Consider the following 20,093-nt stretch of genomic DNA (forward strand, 5'->3'; position numbering starts at 1 on the left):
GGTTGCTCTGCTGGCGAGTCGGCCCAGTCACCTGAGACCACGTGTGGACAGGCCAGCTGAACGGGTCCCTCCGTGTTACTCTGTGTTACTGGGGCGCAGCGAACGGAGGGCGAGAGGATGTTCAGGGGCTTCCCAGAAGGCCAGCAATTTTCACCACCACTTTCCGGAGGTATAGTAGGAGCCCTCCAGGAGAGGAACGCGTGTAGTTTTTTTTTTAGAAAAAAGCAAGCAGCACTTCACCACAATGCCTGTCTTTTCTTAATATAGATTTTTAGCATATGCATTGAGTCTCATGAAAAGGATATACCACGTGTTCAAGCTTGGGTTTCTTAAAGTGCTATAAAAAGGCCACTCAGAAAGTGTTTGGCTCTGCGCATAATTAGTCACTTTTCCTCTAAACACCTCAATCCAGATCTGAAAGCGTCTATTCCTTAAAACATGCTTGATCTTTTCAAGGATATAAAACTCAACTACTAATATAAAATGAGTCTGGAATCTTGTTTTAAAAGTAACTATCAGAACATGCTTGTTGTGCCTTGCTTCTGAATTTTTCCCACAAACTAGTAACTTTTTATTTTGTAATAATGTTAGGTTTGGGTAAGTGCTCAATTTATATTTATTTTAACGTGATGGTGTAAGCCGTGAATGACGAATTAAAGACGCTGAAAACGTATTGTGTAAATAGTGGTAATTTATTTTCAACAATTAACTGATAGAAATTAGTTTAAAAATTGTTACACACCCTGTTATGGTTTTGTTCTCGCTGATTAAAAAGTACCTCGTCTTACCACCTGTGTCCAATCTGTTCTGGTTAACGAGATGATTAAATGCTTATGCAAAAGACAGTCACTCAGAAGTTTTGCGGTCAGCCATGAATGATCACTTGGAGACGATGAAAACATATTGTGTAAATAGTGGTAATTTGTTTTTTTATTCCAATATAAATTTGCCATCTGCAGAGCAAAGAATGGAGCATTAATGGGTAGATCATGTTTGTTTCTCCACCTGAAGGGGAGGCGAGCCAAGCGATCACAGACGCCTGCCTGTCTGCTCTCAAAAAGCCTGTGAAGGCACCAGGCAAAAAAGTCATTTCGAAAAACAGAGCCCCAAAAACTAGGCACTGCTTTAAATCCCTCCAGCATGCCAACAGCGATAACATCTGGTCTCTTTAATTAAATTCAAGTGTGGCAGGCAGACGGTCTCGGCCCCAGAGCTGCGTCCACACAGTGCTCCTCAGCAGGAGGAGAGTACTCGAGTTTACCAAGGCTCCTGAGAAGTGGGCCCAACAACTCACATTGCAATCGCTGTGAAAGAGCTGGCATGCAAACACGTCCATTCAGTTGAATGGTCTGCTAATCAAAGTGGCATGACGGTGTTTTGCTACAGCTGAGGAATGTGAGGTTGTCATTGAAAAATCTGAATGCTCCTTCACTGCAGGGTGTTTTATTTCTTTGTATACTTTGGTCCTTATCTGCATCCGAACTGCAGTGCAGGTTCTGTTCTGGCGTCCATTTTGGATAGCGATGTTAAACGATGGCTCCAGTTGTCTAGGCCTGTTTCATTGTAGAGATACAGATAGATAGATACTTTATTGATCCCGTGAGGGAAAATTGCAGTGCAACAGCAGCTTAACACACACAACACAGCCACAGTGTAACGAATTATATAATAATAGTACAATACATACAATACAATACAAGAGTTACTCACAGTCCGGACACACAAGAACAAACTAGAACAGAACAGTACACAGAAAATCGTATCACATGTATGAATATAAATATAGATGTAACCATAGATATAAATATAAATGTATTGCACAGGTCCCTGGCATATATTGCACAAAAGTGGTTGTAAACGGGAAAAAGAAAAAGAGAACAGATGTAGCAGTAGATGTGTATATGCGTTTAGTCCAGAAACAGGTCACTGTCACTGTTGCCTCTGCCAAGACGCAAGGTGGATGCGTTGTACAGTCTTATGGCAGACGGCAAGAATGACCTCCTGTAGCGCTCCCTGTCACACCGTGGATGAATCAGTCTATTGCTGAACGTGCTCTTCATTCCTGCAAGCCTGTCATAGAGGGGATGGGAGAAGTTGTCCATGATGGCCTCTAGTTTGGACATCATTCTCCTCTCAGCCACTACCTCCAAGGGGTCCAGGTCAGACCCAATGACAGAGCTCGCTCTCCTGATGAGCTTGTTCAGCCTTTTGGAATCTACTGCTCTAATCCCTACTGCTCTAATCCCTGTATTCATCTAAAAGATTAATACAGTTTTCATCTTTTAGATGCTTCTTCTTTTGAAAGGACAAACTCGGGTATGTTGAGCCTGACGGACCACCTGTCGGAGGTGCCGGTCCAGGCTTCCGCGAAAATCCAGAACGGGATCCGGGAAAGGAACAGGGAGTTAAAAACAGGATAACGAGGCCAGGCGCGCCGAGCCCCGGACTCAGACGGTCAGGACGCTGGTCTGACGCCTATGCTGTCGGGTCTCTCCTGGACCCGCTGGAAGGCGGGCTTCCAGGCGTCCATCTTCCAATCCTGAGCCAGGAATATTGAGAGCACCAGGCTTAAATAATGAGAGACAAAACAGGGGGCAGGTGCACAAAATCAACTAAAATACGAAAGGGTCAGAGCACCCTTAAGAGGAGGGATGACGATCGTGACACCACCAGAGTTGAGAGAGTGCAATGTGGGATTTTTCCCAACACACCTTATTGCACACTAGACACTCTCCCGACTCTAGGGGGCACCACTGTCTGTGCAGGCTGCAGATACTCTGGCCTGCTCAAGCTGGCCCACCCTCTCAGCACTCAGCTTCGTATTGACTGTTGCCAGGCGAATTTTGTCCACTGTGGCTTTTACGATATAACATCACGAGGCACTCGTGATGAGCCCTTAAAATTGAGTTTTTAGCTTTGCGGTAGTTTTGTAGTGCTGTCTTTTTTTTTTGCAATTAGAAATTTGGACATACAGTCCTAGTTTCCGGTAGTGCCCGTCGCTCCTGCTTTTGCAGTCCTTGAGAAAAGCAGTTTTTTTGTGTGGCTAATGGTTCTTTTACAGTCATATCTCTGTGTGTCTCCAATGCTGGAATCCTGTTCTTTTTCATTGTTTGATCCATTTGATGGGGGGGCAGAAATTTTGAAAAGAAACAGTAGGGACTGGGCAGTTCTCAGCCTCAGAAGTGAACCCACTTGCAGCTGGTGCTGGCGGTTGTGTTTGGTAATGGCGTCTGTGAAAATGAGCTGAGTGTTTTATGCAATAGTTTTGATGGTTTCGTTTGATACTGTGGGCTTGATGAGGGTTGATGTTTGAAGGTGTTGTCTCCTTGGGAGAAATCAGGCTTGCGTCTTGTCTCGACTGCGTTATTCTACATGAAATGGGGAAGTAAAGTAGGTGGAAATCTTTAAGTGTGATGTCTCTTTTGTCTAAGAAGGAGCTGACTGTATGACCTCTTAATTTCCTCTTTTTTTTTTTCATCAGCAAACTGCTCAGTGTTGACTTCCAGACTCACTAGAAACCTTGTGACAGATGTTGTGTTGTTCCTGCTCTCTGTGGTTTCGGTATACAAATAATGCAGAGTTGTTAAAAAAATATTAATTCTCTTCCTCTTCCTCTTTCAATTTCAGAACTTGCCAAGGAACATGCTTTGGGGGTGGAGCAGTAGAGGTTTTCTTTTTAGGGTTTTTAAATGTATTTATTTTACTCTCCTCAATAGTTACAGAGTTAAAATAAAGATACAAGGCTATAGGCATAGTTCTCTAGACTAGCTATGTGAAGTTATTGCAAGGCTTAAACTTTTGATACATGACAGATCGGAATGAAAGGGGAAAGTTAAAGCTGTCAGATTAAAGGAGATGAAACCAGGCCTGTATTGATTTGCCAGTAATCTGTGATTTTATTGAACTACAGAAAAATGTAGGTCTGTCCATTAACAGGCTAATTAGCTGTTTGTATGGCATTTGACCTCCTTTTGCAAAACTGTTTCTGTTTATAACTGATTCAACTGTTTTTGAATCAGTTAGTGTTAATTAGTTAGAACATTTTTGTAGTTTATTCAAAATTTAGAGTTCAAAGCACTTGAATGACATCTGATTATTTTTCATAGATGAAGATTAAGATTTTGCATTAGCCCCTGTTTGCATTTTATAATAAGTTTGTAACGAATTTAGTAGTTCTGATAACGCCGAAGACTGACTGATGATAACCGAAGACCTGTCAGCTTGCAGAGTAAAAGTTATTTTTCATGGAAAAATGCTCACACGATGAGAAATAAAATGTAATTGTGATTACTGCTCTGGTTCGCCATCTAGATAAACTTCCTGTTTACAGCAGACACTGGGAGGAAAGGACTCTTGCAGTAACTGCAGGGCTTTGGCATGTCTGCTACCCATGAGGGCTAAAATAGAAACTCAGCACCCCGGCCGGATAAAAACCCTCAAGTTAATACTGTACAAGTAGCAGTTTGGCCAAAAGGGTATCTGCAGTGTATTTTTCTTTAAATAATAATAAACCCTTATGTTCGTTTTGTGTGTTTGCCCAGGGAGTGTTTTACAGGACCTGAGACACACCATGATAAAGACACCTTCTGCAAACACTCTTGTTCAGTTTAACTTGTGTTTTGATTCTCAAGCCAGATCGGCAAAGGTGACTCATTTAACCTCTTCATCCAAGAGAAGGTCTTTTAAGTTGATCCGCCTCCTTCTAGAAGTAATTCTCTGCTGGTGTGCATGGATTCTTGTCTCCCCAGCACCACTTGACTGAAGACGTTGAAGACTCCCCAGCGCAAACCCCGCGCTCAGTCTGTCACTCTCCACCTCCGCATGGCGAGAGACGGCAGGGTTTGCAGATCTGAAGCTCGAGTTTCATTTCACACAGTCTCAGAGCACTGATTTGTCCCCCCCCCGCTCAGGCAGTGTTTGTGGGGAATGTTGCAGTCCTTTTTTGTTTCTAAAACCCGTACGGCCGTCCCTCTGTGAGGATCGCAGTGATGGCTGTGTGCAACAGCAGGCCGGTGGCCTGTGCTGTTAAGCTGTACTCTTCTGTAAAGCATCCTCCGTATTTCCATGACAGTGTCTGCAGTGTCTGCTAAGCTTCAGCCATAGCGAAAGATCAGGGTTCAACTCTGAAAGTGTGGCGGCAAATCATTTTCTGCAAAGAGTACGGCGTGGCAGGATGAAGGGCCCTGGAGGTCACGGTCTTATGCAATTTCACAGGTATGTTGCCAGACCAATGCACGTCAGCCAGAAAGTAACGCCTGTATGTGGCCCTTCCTTGCTTGCTGGCGTCCCTGTTCTTGATTAAGGCTCTGAGTCAAGATGTCACGCCCTGATACACCACTGTCAATCCCTGCGCCTTCCTGATCTGACGGGGCAAACCGTGTCACTTATCCAGACGTAGCTGTGGCAGAAGCAATGGGAACTCCCAGCACTATCAATGTTCGTGAGAACTGACCTGCTATGTTTGCAGTATAACTCACTGGCACCAGTGATTTGTGTCCTTGCACACTTTGGCCCACCAAATACTTATTTTGTTTCCTGTGAGAACCACTGACGACTGAATTTGAAAAATCTCTTTCCAAAGCCAAGAATAACCAGCCTCGGACTGCCACCTTCCTTTTTCAAACTCTGGTCAGCTTGTCGCAAAACCTCAGCTCGACAGCCTTTCCAGATATGGACCGAAGTGGAGTTTTAACGGCCACACACGTGTAAGTCAGCACCCGTTCTACGCTGGTGTCTGGACCGTGCCCTGACCAGGGTTTTCCTCATTGGTGGACCCTTCTTAGGTCAGAGGTCAGGCGTGGCGGGTCTTTTGGACATGCTGCTTGCAAGCCGGAGGGGAGCCTTACAATGGGAAGTTGACACTTCCTTCTGCGCGGGGAGCCAGGACGCGAGCCGACCGTCCGCAGGACAGTGATGGCTTTGTCCCGCACCGAGCCGCGTGCCGGCGGGACCCACAGCGGGCTCTTTCGGTGGAGAGCGCCGCACGAGCAGCTTTCCGCGGCGTTTTAAATGATTGGCGTAATTGAACAGTCCTTGAGTGGAGGCGAGGAGCACGTCTTAGACCGGGGCTGCACATCTTCAGTCCCGGAGGGCCGGAGAGTTTCTGGTTTGCCTTCTCCCTGAGCCATTAATCACCTATTTGAAATATTTTCTTAAATGGAGAAGCTGGAGCCTTTTCTTGTTCTTGAGGAGCTGGGCATTTAGAGAAATCCGTCTAATCAGAGTAGATGCCCTTGTAGACCGGAGACGAATGTCCCTGCATTGGAAGAACCTACGAAGGCACCTTTGGACAAGAGCTTGTGAGCAGCCTTCCTTTCTTCTGAGCGTAACGGTGATTTTTACTTGAAATATTTTGGCTCGCTTGCGTTTTTCCTGTTCTGTAGTTTGTTACGGCGGTGTGCATTTCAGCTGTTTGCTGCAAGTGTTGTTTTTTTTTTTTTTTTGCTCCGTGTGGGTGGCCTGTCAGAGTCTTCTTTTGTTTAGAAATCTTTTGTGCTGGTGTGTGTCTGCGTTGCGCTCAATCTCCTGTCACGGCCAGGTTGGTCACAGGCATGTCTGGCAGCCAGACCTCTCATCTGTTTCAGTGGGCCTGAACCTTGACCCCTGGGTGGCAGTGGAGCAGAACGTCAGAAAGAGCGCTCCACTCCCACTCCCCTGTGACTCTGCCTTCTGCTGCGCTCTGCGTGCCCGAGCTTTTCAACGATACAAAAGCCAGAGGCGATCGCCGGTAACCCCCACGGGTTTTTCGGACTTGGAGTGTAGACTGATCAATTATGAATGCTGCGCTCTGATCAAGAACCACACATGACCAGAAGAGCTGAAAAAAAGACCCTTCTCCTCGCTCACAGTCTGCGAGTGCTCTTCAACAGGGTGCAGTGTGTTTCCGCACTGAAATGCAAATCCAGCAACAATCAGGCCTTGTCCCCGTAACGGACTTTTCCTTGCCTCTCAGTACTGTAGCTTAGTGCCACAGTCCCTTAAAGGAAAATTGAATTAGAGCAATGGGTGGTCTGGCTAATTGAACTCTGGGTTAAGGGCTGTGGGTCTGTACCACTGGGTTCAGCTACAGTTGACCTTGCGAGACCTAAACCTGAAAGAAGTTATCTGCACATGCTCAGTATTTAGCCAAAAACATACACCAAGCAGTGTCTCGTTTAATCTGTTTTCGAAAACAATTCAGTAGCAGCAGATTTAAGCCTGTGTGATTCCAGGCTGTCTTTTAGCATTTACAGAGTTTTCTTTTAAGCTGCAGTGTAGCTAGCAGTCTTTGATTATTTCTGCCTACACTTCAGTGGATCGGTTCCTTACTGACAGGTTTGTGTGTGTGTGTGGGGTTTGCTTCGGGGCCTGAAATTTCAAGGTCATCGTTCTGAAGTGAGGATTTTACTGTGTTTCTTTCTTTTATGCAAAAACTAGCTTTAAGCAAAATAAAATGAAAATTAGCAATTTTGATTAAAATGATCTCCGTGTATAGGCTTTGAAGGAAAAAGGCTTAAGTTCTGAGATTTAATTAAACACAACAGTCCTAGTTTTGCGGATATTTTGAATATCAAATGAAGTGGCCATTTATAATGGTTGTGAAGCTGCTAAGGGTTTCAAGCAGTCTTGTTTGCCATTTGCATAAATTGTTCCCATCATAGTTCTGATTACTTCCCAGTATTGCCGTAATTAAAACAAATTAATTGAATCTGCAGTGATTTTATCTTTTTTACCTAAAGTACGTGTGAACAATAGTCTTGACTTTTTTTCAAATGTCTCTTTACGTAAACAGTATTATTAACAACACTAATAAACATTGCCCTTGATCTTTCTGCTTTAGCCTCCTGTGGCATGCATATTTTGAGCTTTTCAAATCGATTGCATTACTGTGTCAATTGGCATTTTCCAGATGTTACTCTGTAATATCTTAAGCATGATTCTTAATGCAGTCAATAATGACATCATCTTCTTTAACACTTTCTTGTACCGATATATAGCTATGACTTGGGGAGCTGCAGTGGGTAGGGTTGGGTTTAATTCTGCGCCAGGAGTGCTGTCTGAGTGGAGTTTGTATGTTCTCCCCGTGTGGGTTTCCTCCCACAGACTGAAGACAGACTGGTAGTTTATGGGCTTCAGGGAAAATCGCTCCTGGTGTCTGTGAGTCTTGCGCGCGTTGCTTGCTGGGATGGCTCGCCATTGCTTCAGCACCCCTGCGGCCCTAAATTGGATGAAGCTGTTAGAAAATGGACAGGTGAAAGATTATGACTTATTGTCGTCTTTTCCATTTCTTGTGACCTGACCTTAATTTACACAATGAGTTTTTTTTTCCCCACTTCAGAGTTTCCTGTCTAGGCTCTGCGTGGTGCATGTTGTTGTTGTTGTTGTTCTCGAGAGCTTGAAGGCTCTTGGTGATGAATCTGGAAAGACAGTGTGGCACCGCCCTGGCCTCCTGTGCCTTAGCGTGTGACAGCACACGTCCGGGCCTTGAGGTGGGCTTGAACACAACTTCTGTTCATTTCAGGAGGTTTTCAGGCGTGTTTTTCAATCCCGAAGTCTTGCCGTCATCAGAGCAGTCACAGGACCGGCTGCAAATCTGTAAATAGTCTTCGGGGACATCCACTCTGTGGGATCAGTGAGACCGCCTGTCTCCAGGAGAGTCCCTTCGGGGGATGGACGAGGGAAGGTGGGAGCCGGGATTGTGGGAAATGCTGGGTGCCGTAAATATCCCAGGCAGCCTGGCAAGCAACTAAAGACGCGGCACCGGAAATTGCAAACTGCGGATGTTAAGATAGAAGGAAGGGAGCTGTGCACGTTCCCCTGATCACTGCGGCAAAGATCCTTCCTGCACACAGGGCCCCCGCTGCCCATGAAGAGAGCTGGAGAAACCCATTCCCCTCGGAACTCGGTACAGTGCGGTTAACACAGTTGTGTGGCTTGCCTGCGTTTGTCACTTCAACATGCAGAACGCGGAAAACGTGTTATCGTGATCTCGGTCAAGCTACTGGGGATGGTTGGAGGAATAAGATCACTTTCTGCAGTGTACGTAAGGACACGAGAAAGGTGACAACCAGAAGAATGCCGTTCGGCACTGTGGCCGCTTGGCTTGTAGTTAATGGATCATGCGGCTGTTTCTTGAATTAATCCTGAATTCCACATGTTGGTGTTTTTTTGTGGTATCGGTAGCTGTGCTCCTATTTACAATGTATAGCTGTTGTCATTAATTTTCAGTTATTTATCTTCTGGAAAAGGAGCGAGCGTATCTCTGTGTGATGATGTGAGCAGCCTCCTGTGGCTCGCGAGCCCTTTTCAGACGTGCCTCGTGGTTTCTGGGTGAAGAAGTGTGCGGTCAGCGGTGAGGGGGCCAGCGATCTGTTGTTTTCCGTCATTGGTTATTAGGGGGTACGAGGTTTACCCTGACTTTCTGGTGTCCTTAATATTCAGTCCAGGTTTAGTGTGTTCAGAATGATGTGCTGTGCTTGCTACTGCAGCGTCTGTCCGCGCGTCAATGCCTGTGCAGTTATTAATAAAGCACAAGATGATGTCAGAGACCTAAAGTCTCTGTTGGTTGATGTGATGTGAATGTTCAGTATTCGGGTGCCCAGAACCAGAATTGTTCCTGCATCTAGGACTTGAGGAAGAGGAATTTGGTTCTCATTAGGCTGTGCGTGGTGTGGAAAGGTTTATAAAGGATCCAGTGTCACAGAGGTTGTGATTTAGTGGGGTGTTTCTCTGTGGTCTGGTCAAGAATGATTGTTTTTCCAAAAATAGACCTCATAAATACCTGAGTAGCAGGCAGCAGTGTGTAAAAAAGTGGATAGTCATCCAAGATCTGCTATGTAAGGGAACCGTTACGTCTTGAGGCGCTGGATTTTGTTAAAAAAATAAACAGGGATGGAAAGGAACACGTAAAGATTTATTCCATGCTGAAAGGAAAAGAAAAGAGATCCAACGTTTTGGCTGTGGAGCCTTCTTCAGGTGTGTCTTCAGGTGAAGAAGGCTCGACAGCCGAAACGTCGGGTCTCTTTTCTTTTCCTTTCAGCATGGAATAAACTTTAAGCTGTTCATTTGCAGCCTACTTGAGCTCCTTTAAGAAACAGGGATGACGGCACGCCAGAACGTCCACTCCTGCGGGTCTTGGCGTGGCTTGTGAGCCCAGCTGCTGGAGCCGAGGTGAGGGAGTCTGGGACTCGCCTCAGGAGGAGGAGGAGTTCAGGAGGAAAGGAGAGGCGGATGAGGAGGGAGCTCGTAAGTGCGGCCGGAGGCAAGAGAGGAGAAGCAAAAACCTGCAGTCATGTCAGAAGGGATTTTCAGAGCGCCAAGAGGAGCCTGATCTGTTTGAACAGTAGCTCAGAATTACCTGAAAATACCAACTGCATCCCAGTGGAGCTTGACTGCACAGCAGCACCGCGACCACAGCGCCTGAGGGCGGAGCGGTGGCCCTGTGGCTCAGGATCTGCGCCTGTGGCTGGAAGGTTGCTGGTTCAAATCTCGCAGCCGGCAGAGGAATCCTACTCCGTTGGGCCCCTGAGCAAGGCCCTTAACCCCAACTGCTCCAGGGGTGCTGTACAATGGCTGACCCTGTGCTCTGACCCCCAGCTTCTCTCCCTGTCTGTGTGTCTCATGGAGAGCACGCTGGGGTATGCGAAAAGATGAATTCCTAATGCAAGAAGTTGTATAGGGCTAATAAAGGGATGTTATGTTATGAATGGGGAGGCCACCTGCCAGACCTGGGCTTGCAGCAGGGGTCAGACTGGGCGCTGGTGCTACAACGCACCACTGTATCTGAGTGCACAGGAGCAAGTAAGGGTTTATTCCCTGCTGAAAAGAGAGGAAACACAACGTTTCAGCTGTGGAGCCTTCTTCGGGTGTGGAATAAACCTGTACTTGTTCCCTTGCGGCCCACACATGGTGACACAGCTCCCTACTTGAACTGCTATTCTCTCTGAGTGGTAGTGATGCGCGGGTCGGCTTTTTTTTTTTGATCCGCACCCGCCCGCGGTTGTGCGGAACGAAAACGCACCCGCCCGACCCGATCTCAAATCTTTTTTTTTATTTTAACCCGAGCCCGCCCACGGGTGTGAGTCAACCCGCGCATCGCTACTGAGTGGACAGAAACCACTGTTTGGGGACTGCAGAGCTTACTGCAGGAGCCACAAGAGTAACAGAGCATCAGAATCCAGACTCCTCAGTGGCAAACCTGCATCTCCGCCTTCATAGGACAGCACAGCCGGTTACAGCCGTGCTGAATCACAGGCTACAGAAGATCGCCTGCTGGAGGTTAACATCACTCGTGCAAGGATGAAAGCTGGTCTGAGACTGTGTGGACTGTTGTAGGGTTCCTTGGGCCCTTGTGTGCAATTTGCAAATGCCAGATTCTTGCAGCGGCTGTCAGGATGAAGTCATTCACGCCCTGTCGGCAAGGTTGAGCCCTTTCGGGGGCAAGCAAAGCCTTTCGTTTTTCTGAAAATAAAATGAAAAACGTAACCGAAGCCTTGTTGTTTGGGGAATATTGCGCAAGGTTGTCAGGTTTGCTGTGAAAGGGTGCCTGTTCCGCTGTTGCCGTCCAGTGGCGCTCTCTTATAAAAGTGAGCAATTGGCCAGAGAAGGGTTGCTGTCCCGCCCCCCCGGAACTGTCAAGAGGGCCAGTCCTGCACCAGAAGCGCCAGGCTCCAGGAAATAAATTCATGTTGCATTGCATTACATCATAAAGCACAGATCGATACAGTTATTGCTACTTAAGTGTGCCATTAGTGGCTGCTGTCATTTCTTTCTGTTCAAAGTAAGTAGCTTTTGGCCTAAACCCTGAGACACCACGATGGCATAATGGAATGTGCACTTTCTGCCCTTTTTTTCCCCTCCTTTCTCATCAGATCTGTGCTTTTTTCAAACTGGTGTACAGTAAGATTTAGATAAGATCACTTTATTAGCCCTATGCAATTCCTTGCATTAGGAACTTGTCTTTTCGCATACCCCAGCTTGCTCTCCATGAGACACACAGACAGGGAGAGAGAAGCCTGGGGTCGGAGAGCAGGGTCAGCCATTTATACGGCACCCCTGGAGCAGCATGGGTTAAGGGCCTTGCTCAGGGGCCCAACGGTCTAGGATTACTCTGCCGGCTGCGGGATACGAACCGGAAACCTTCCAGCCACAGACCCTCCCACTGCCCCCACAATATCCATCCAGTCCTCTCAGTATACGTTATGTAATATTTTAGAGTGCTTACTCACAGTGGTTCAATAGACCATTCCTCCAGCTGCAGTAAGTTGTGGAAAATCCAGTGTTAACTGAGACTTGACGTAAGAAGAAACGGCCACAGGTGTTTGCTGGCTCAGAAGTTTGTCTTCTTTTCCCAGAACTCTACGCATAATTATTTTCTTAGCACCTGCATAGACTCCTGCTGAGCGTATCGGTTTTCTGTGCCATTATTAATCTTCCTGTGAGAACATGCGTGTTCACAGTGAACCTGCGACCTTTTTCGTGAAGCTGTTTTTTTTATTTCATACTAGGCAATGTACGTTATCTTTGAAAAGATCCTGCAAGTTATTGAACCTGGAAAATCCAATGGCACCAGACCCTGTAGACTAGAAGGAGGATACATGTATCTCATACAGATTATTTTTGTCTACTGTTTTTAACTTACTGGGTAGGGTAAACCTGTTTTAACAGGTACAATCTGGAATTTATACCAAAGGTAGTGACACTGCCAAGGCCACACTTTTGGAGTTCCAAATAATGCTGTTTTAAGGCTGTAAAGGATTTCTAAAACATTTTTTGTGCAATATGGTATTTGCATGTGGGACTAATAGAGAGTGTTCTGTTTAAATTTTGGGTTCATGGCTGTTTGAAACAGGAAGGGGTGAATTCAAAAAGGGGGAGACTGGATTTGAAAGCGCTTACGGTGGCATCTGAGATGTGTTCTTCATCCTGCAGGATGAAAGAGGGCTTGTCCTGCTCTTGAGGATGAGCCAGATAGAGAGCTGGAGGCTCGTTTTCACTTTCCAGGAACGCTCTTGTTCAGTAACTCGTGTTGCCCTTTATAGCTTAATTGAATTTGACTTGGGAGGGTTTAGTGTATCAAAAGTAATGTGATTACACTAATCGGCACCTGCGAGATCAGAAAATAAACGGATTAAGGAAATTATCTCTAATTATGTCAGATAGGGGGAGAAGGGAGGCCGAGGCAGGCTGGGGGAAGCCGTGTCCACAAGAGTGAGCGTCTGAGGAAGAAGTTGTGTAATGATGCGAAGGTCAGGGATAAAAGCAGGCGGCTTGGCTTTATGCAGTGAAAGCACTATTGCTCGTCACGATACACCTCATTTCAGGCACTCCCTGAAACACCACAGCTCCGCTTGCATGGAGATGAGTAATGTCATTGTGTGTAACATGGCAATTAGGCCTAATACTTCTCTGCGTGAGAGTCGGCATTAGGGTTTCTCACTGGGGTCTCATCCCAACTATAAATTACCTTGTTTTCATGTGTTAGTGATTCTATTGAGAGCTTCACGGTGGGGTGCTCATTAGTTTTTGTAAGTACACAGTGAAAACTGAGTGAGTGGAGGCTTGATAGAATTGAATTTACGAATTAAACATCTAAGATACTGTAGTTTAGGATAGTCACTGCGAGGCAGCGAGGCTCTGTATATGGTGTGCGTTTGGTCTGAATTTGCAAATTCGTGGGCACTCGCCATTCTTCTGCTGTTTTTCTGGCGACCTAAACCTTACATTTCAGCTGTCGTGCAGATGGAAAGCTACAATGACCCCCTTCTTCTTGTTTTTCCAGTTGTCCGTTCCTGGCGACGAACATCACCCCAGCTGTCCCTGTGATCGGCGGGGTCCTGTTCTTTTTCGTGATGGGCACGCTGCTGAGAACCAGCTTCAGTGACCCCGGCGTGCTGCCCCGGGCCACCCCTGATGAAGCCGCAGACCTGGAAAGACAAATAGGTAACACTGAAGGTCTGTCTGTCCACATGTCAGCACGTTCACGTCTCCGAATCCTTGTCTGCGACTGCAAAATGTCAGTTTCTGTGCTGTGTGTTATTTCTGTGCCATCTGTCTGAAAAGGGAAAGTGTGGATCTCGGTACGGTGTGTACCCTACACAAGCTGTTACAGAAAGTGTGTGCTCATTCATGCAGCTGAGCTGTCTTTTTCCTGACGCACCCTGAGTGAAGGAACTTGAGGGTCAGTCAGCCTCACCTGAGATTTAAACCCACAGCCTTCTAGTTATGAGTATCCTGCCCTGCCCACTACGCCACACTGCTGTGCTGTTATCTGAAAATCTGTGAGGAGACATCGCAGTCCATCTCTGATAGCTGCAAATGAGGCCATTTCTTTAGACATTATTAGGATAATGGAAATTCCGCCACCAAAAACCCTATCCACTTTCATACACGGAGTGATCTGACCTCTTGTAGAAGGTATCTTATGAAGGTTTCCTAGTCCCTTATATGCATTGTGTCCAGAGGGCACTGCAGGCACATTTTTCACACATTTTGGGACTGCAGATCTTAAGGTCTAGAAACAGGTCTCTTCTTGTCTGTCCATTATTCTAAATAGGGATATTCCCTGTTCACATTCTGTGTTCCTGCTAGACTGTGATTCAGACTTGGCTGTCTGGTCGGACTGCAGATGAACAGTAGTTGGCACCATCATGAATACAATGGTGGCAGTAACCTCTCTCTGAAAAGATCCTTCTTCAGGGGCCTTAAGTATCATGAGGACTAGTGACCAAAATGGCAGATGAAATTCAGTAGGGAAGCAATGAGTGTTGGGAGCTCTCGGGTGCGGAACAAGCTCCTTCTTCTCGGACAGCTGCCTCTAGGAAGGAGACTAGGTAAATAAAGTGATTGCTGATCAGTGCGTTTCCCTTGATCGTACGGAATATCCAGACTGCATCATATACTGTAGATTAAAACGTGCACAATGTGAAGTTTGACTGTACGGAATCTGTCATTGAATCAACCTTTGCAAGTCAAACAGCAGGATTGTCTGCAAAACCTTCCTTACTGCAGAGTCTGAAAAGTAGTAAGTGTCTGGGTCAGCTGCCATGAAGATAAGAATTTTGACTAGCTCTAGGAATCCGAAACTTGTCACAATGACTAAGCAATGGATTTCTTTTTTTTTTTATTTGGTTAATTTCCAGTGCGGTGGCACCAGAAAAGGTGTGGCTCCAGAAAATCAGTAATGTTTCTCAGGATGCGATTTATGCATGTCTGAAGCAAACACCGTAGAATGATCCTCCATGAAGCTTTAATGGCTGTGATCTCCTAGAATGTGGGGTCCGTTAGCAAAGCCACTGTTAAAATCAAGAAGTTCCTCCAACATGTCTTGAAACAGCATCCAAGGCGTCTTATCTTGCAGTAGTCTAGTGTTAAAATGCCAGTGGCGCACAAAAAGGTTTCTTAGATTTAGCTCTGTGATTGGATGGCGATACGGATTGCTTTTCCGCATTGTGTACCACAGGGTGTAACTAGGGAATTGTTCATTCTAGAGTATGATTTATGACTGGCTGAAAGAAAGAGGAAATTGTTTGGATAAGGTGTTCAACGTGCGCCTTACATCTATCAGTCTATGGTGCCTTGCCATGTCTGGCCCGCTGATGAATTTTGCTATAATTGTAGACCCACATAACAGGCAAATCGGTTTCTTCAAATTAAAGAAAAGCTCTGAACTTTCCTGTTGTACTGTCCACCACAGCAGCGGTGAAAAGAAAAAAATTTACTTACCTACACCCTATGGCAAAGGCACAATCACAGTCAGGGCCAAAAATATAGTGCCCTCTTGTGGTCTGGAGGTGAGATTGTCTCCCCAGCCATTTAACTACACCACCATCTGTAATCATACACCCTTAATTCATTCGATTTGTGCGACAATACACATCTAAACTACAGGAAATACCTTTGTGCGCTATTGTGTAGGAAGAAGGGCTGCTCTGTGCCTGGGGCAGCTTGCCTTGAAGAGGCCCACGGGTGGTAACAAGGCAGGAGGAGCCCCTGAAATCAAAGTCCGACTCCCAGCCCAGGCCTGTCAGCGACTTCTGAAGAGGTCTGTGGAGGTGGATGGCCTGTTACTCCTGCACTGTGCCTTTCTTAGCCTCCTACTGAGTTTGGGATGGACTGGATTGTGCCTGCTTTCTGGTGTGACTTTTAAGAGGTTTTGAGGGGATTAGTATGTACCTGGCTGCAGTGATGAAGCTGCTCCCGGGTCTCAACAGAGGCCCCGTGCACTTGTGGGATTATTTACACATCAGGTCTGAGAACAGGGCGTCTCAGCAGGGGACCAGTGACTTTCCCAGATCAGACGTACACTTTCCTAGTATTGCAAGTGCCCGGGCCTGAACATTCGTCTCTTTCCATTTCATTTGTCGAAGGCAATTCATTACGGCATCCATAACTGAATAATGTCAAGGTCAGCCAGTTCCTGCGGGGGTGTATAACAGGACATAAAATAATTTCCTCTAAGATATGTTTTTAGATATGCCAGTCTCCCTAGTTGATCATACGATGACCTAGGCAGCACGCTTCCTGATGAGTTCTCAGGTCTGCTGGTCTCAGCGCTTGATTCATACCCTTTGAGCTACATTGATATTCTAGTCTGTCTCCCAACCTGTGTGTCCTGTTGTTTGCATGATATCACTGGCTTTCAAGCATCCAGAGGGCCATCTGCACAACCACTGCCCAGAGAGAGGTGCTGGGTGATGCGATATGTGACCTATCTGTGCGTCGTGCCAGTATAATTACACATCACACCAGTGCAGGTCATATTTGTGCTGGTGCAATTGCAGATCCTACCAGGAAGAGTTGTTGCCCATTGTGAAGAATTCACAGCTCCTCCCTAAGGCAGTGCAAGACCTAAATTAGATTTAGGATGTTTACTTACTCCTCCAGCTGTGCTTTATGTTTGAACACTTACCTTCTCTGCCTTCAAAGTTTTAAATGTTAAGATTACTCATACCCTGGTATGTGAAGACCTTTTCTTTTCTTCCAGCACTGTGGTATTTTTGCCCTCGTCTCCAGTGAGTCAGAGTTACTGCATTATTCTAGGTCTTATGATAAAAAAAACCTGAGCAATGTGAATACCAATGGTTGTATTTAACGCAGCCTGTAGGATGTGCAGCTGTTCTGTAATAGGTACGGAATGAATCGTCGCCTGTGATTAAAAATTGTTAACTGCTCTGTTGCAAAGCGTTCCAGTTTTATTTGCCGCTGTTCACAGTTCTGTATTGATCAGCTGCTGGGAAACCTCTCTGCGCCCTTCCTGCGGGGCTCCTCCCAACATGACCCCAGTCCAGCAGTGCAGGGCTCAACCTCAGGCGGCTCTCTCAGGGAATAAGCAGGGGAGATGCGCTAGTTGCCGGCCTGCAGCCCCGTTGAACATTTGTGGGCTGGTGTGCAGGTAGAAGAGACCAGTGAGACCATCTCACAGCACAGCCGCCTAGTGCACAGCTTGTACAGCTGAGGTGCACGCAGCCGTTTCCAGGGGGGGTCCCGCCGCTACGTCTGTGACTATCACAGTAGACCCCCGATGACCACCTCTCTTGATGCCGTAGATAATTAAAGAGCGGAAGTCTGTTTGTCATGGCTGCTCAATAAAATGTGAGCGCAGTTGCTACCAAGCAAGTCGTTTCCCTAATAACTGTTAAGTTGTTATTGTTTAAGATTGTGGTGTTTACTGTACATGCGTCCCAGTGTGAAAAACACCCCACTAGTTTTTAAAAAGTGGTCGGAAATCATGTTTGTAACCGTTCAGAATCTGGAGTCCAGCTGTTCGGGGCCCTCTGCCCATAATAGTCGTAAATTTGGGCAAGTTTTGCTTTTTTTTTGTCTTGCTGGCTGTAATAAGAATAATTATAATTATAGTAATCCTTACACTTGTATAGCTCTTTTCTGGACACTCCGCTCAAAGTGCTTTACAGGTAATGGGGATCCCCTCCACCACCACCAGTGTGCAGCCCCACCTGGATGATGCGACAGCAGCCATAGTGCGCCAGTACACTCCCCACACACCAGCTCTCAGTGGGGAGGAGAGCAGAGCGATGAAGCAAGTTCATGGATGGGGATTATTAGGAGTCCATGACTGGTGAAGGCCGGGGGAAATTTGGCCAGGACACCGGTAACACCCTTCTCTTTTCAAGAAACGGCCTGGGATTTTTAATGACCATAGAGAGTCAGGACCTCAGCTTTACATATCATCCAAAGGACGGCGCCTGTTTACAGTATAATATCCCTGTCACTATACTGGGGCATTAGGACCCACACAGACCGCAGGGTGAGCGCCCCCTGCTGGCCCCACTAACACCTCTTCCAGTAGCAACCTTAGTTTTTCCCAGGTCTCCCATCCAGGTACTGACCAGGCTCACACCCGCTGAGCTCCAGTGGGCTGCCAGCTGTGAGTTGCAAGGTGATATGGCTTCTGTAGAGTGGTCATTGCGATTTCTTCTCCTCCCCTCGGCTCTCGACCCCCGAACGTGTTCCTACAGGCTCATAAGATCTTCTGCATTTTTCATTCTCTGCAAATTCCAGGACATTTTTTATTCAAAACCTCCCTAAAACCGGTGATTTGGGTTTATTATGGATATTTAAGGGCTGCCATGTGTACTTTCCATCTCCTTCCTTTCTAATGGTTTACATGAGCTGCTGCCGGATTACACATCCTGCATGAAAGAACATTTGTTTGCTTTTACAGTGATCTAGACAGCCTGTGAGAGGCGTTCGGCGGCTCAGACCTCCCTCGGTGTAGTCTTTGTTCTTTTCAGAGGCACTACTTTGAAATGCTAATTGTCTTTCCTGTAAGAGGCTTAAGCCCCTGCTCTGTAGACACCGTGAAGAAGACAAAGGGCAATCATCCTGTAACTGCAGAAGAAAAAACCCAATACGACTGGCAAAATCTAAAGAATTAAGAGAGATTTTATCTTGTGCTCTGCTTCTATTCATGAGGAAATGTATGACATTTCCTTAATTTAATTGAAGATGGCATTTATTTTCATACCTCCCCTTGTACGTATAAGTGGGTGGTCCTGTAATGGACTGGTCTTTTGCAAAGTAGCACTTTTTTTTCCCAGTTTGCTGTTCTGTTTACTAAAGAGCTATTTCTGGAGTCACTGATCCAGCAATAGCTCACAACCATTTGACTGGTGACTATTACGGCAGCATGTCTCACCTTGGTGTCTGAACATAACAGGCATGGGATATTATAAGATCTACGCGGGATCTGGCTGTTTGTTTCTGACTGTGACTGAAGACTTGGATAAGCATGCAAGAATGCATCTGTCTTTTTTCATTAGATGCTTATTATTTTACCCTACTTCTAGTAGGTTTCATGTTTTTCTTCATGTGTTTCTTCATGTGTTGTACTTGGTGGAATTGGATGCTGTAGATGAGCAATTCGAGTCACAGCATTGCGATTGTGTCTCTATATATTTTAGTAGTCCTGCCAAGCAAATGAGACAGGAGCTGCATCAACCTTTAGTGCCTGTTCTGGATGGGAAGATGTACCAAGCAGACCTCTTAGAATCTTTATTGTAACAGTTAGCATAATAATGCCTGTGAGAGGAAGAGGAAGAAGATGATTCGATGAGATCGATTCTGGTAAATCAGTGAAGAGGCAACTTGAGGTACCGGTGCATTGCGATTTAAGGACTTTCTGATAGAGGGCTGAAAGATATATAAGTTATAAGTTGTGTTGTCCCCCCCCCCAAGACGTAGGCACATGTTGAGGATTGTTGAGGCGGAGTGATGGCTCTGTGGCTAAGGATCTGCGCCTGCGGCCGGCAGAGGAATCCTACTCCGTTGGGCCGCTGAGCAAGGCCCTTAACCCCAGCTGCTCCAGGGGCGCTGTATTTGGCTGATCCTGCGCTCTGACCCCAAGCTTCTCTCCCCGTCTGTGTGTCTCATGGAGAGCAAGCTGGGGTATGGGAAAAGACAAATTCCTAATGCAAGAAATTGTATATGGCTGATAAAATGATCTTATCTTGTCTCAGACTTTTTTTTTTTCCAGTTCCTGTCCTTAGCCTTTGTTACTTGGTATAGTCAATAAATCCTTGAGTTTAGCAATATTTCACTGTCGTTCTGACCTGATCTCTCAGAAGCCTTTTTTTAGGCTGTCAGATTCAAAGAAA

At 46.2% G+C, this 20,093-nt stretch overlaps 1 protein-coding gene across 4 annotated transcripts in view; it reads left to right on the top strand.

The window, feature by feature from the left end:
• The window catches only part of zdhhc14 (zinc finger DHHC-type palmitoyltransferase 14), a 96,563-nt gene that overhangs the window by 35,595 nt on the left and 40,875 nt on the right, over nt 1–20,093 (top strand). For 2 of the 4 annotated variants that reach the window (XM_069197166.1, XM_069197152.1), the window contains exon 2: nt 13,760–13,932. In XM_069197166.1, the coding sequence (XP_069053267.1) occupies nt 13,760–13,932 (173 nt within the window). The remainder of the gene's footprint in view (nt 1–13,759; nt 13,933–20,093) is intronic. The other 2 variants (XM_069197173.1, XM_069197160.1) reach the window with 1 other exon arrangement.

Source organism: Lepisosteus oculatus, chromosome 2, assembly GCF_040954835.1.
Source record: "Lepisosteus oculatus isolate fLepOcu1 chromosome 2, fLepOcu1.hap2, whole genome shotgun sequence".
Classification (NCBI taxonomy): Eukaryota; Metazoa; Chordata; class Actinopteri; order Semionotiformes; family Lepisosteidae; genus Lepisosteus; species Lepisosteus oculatus.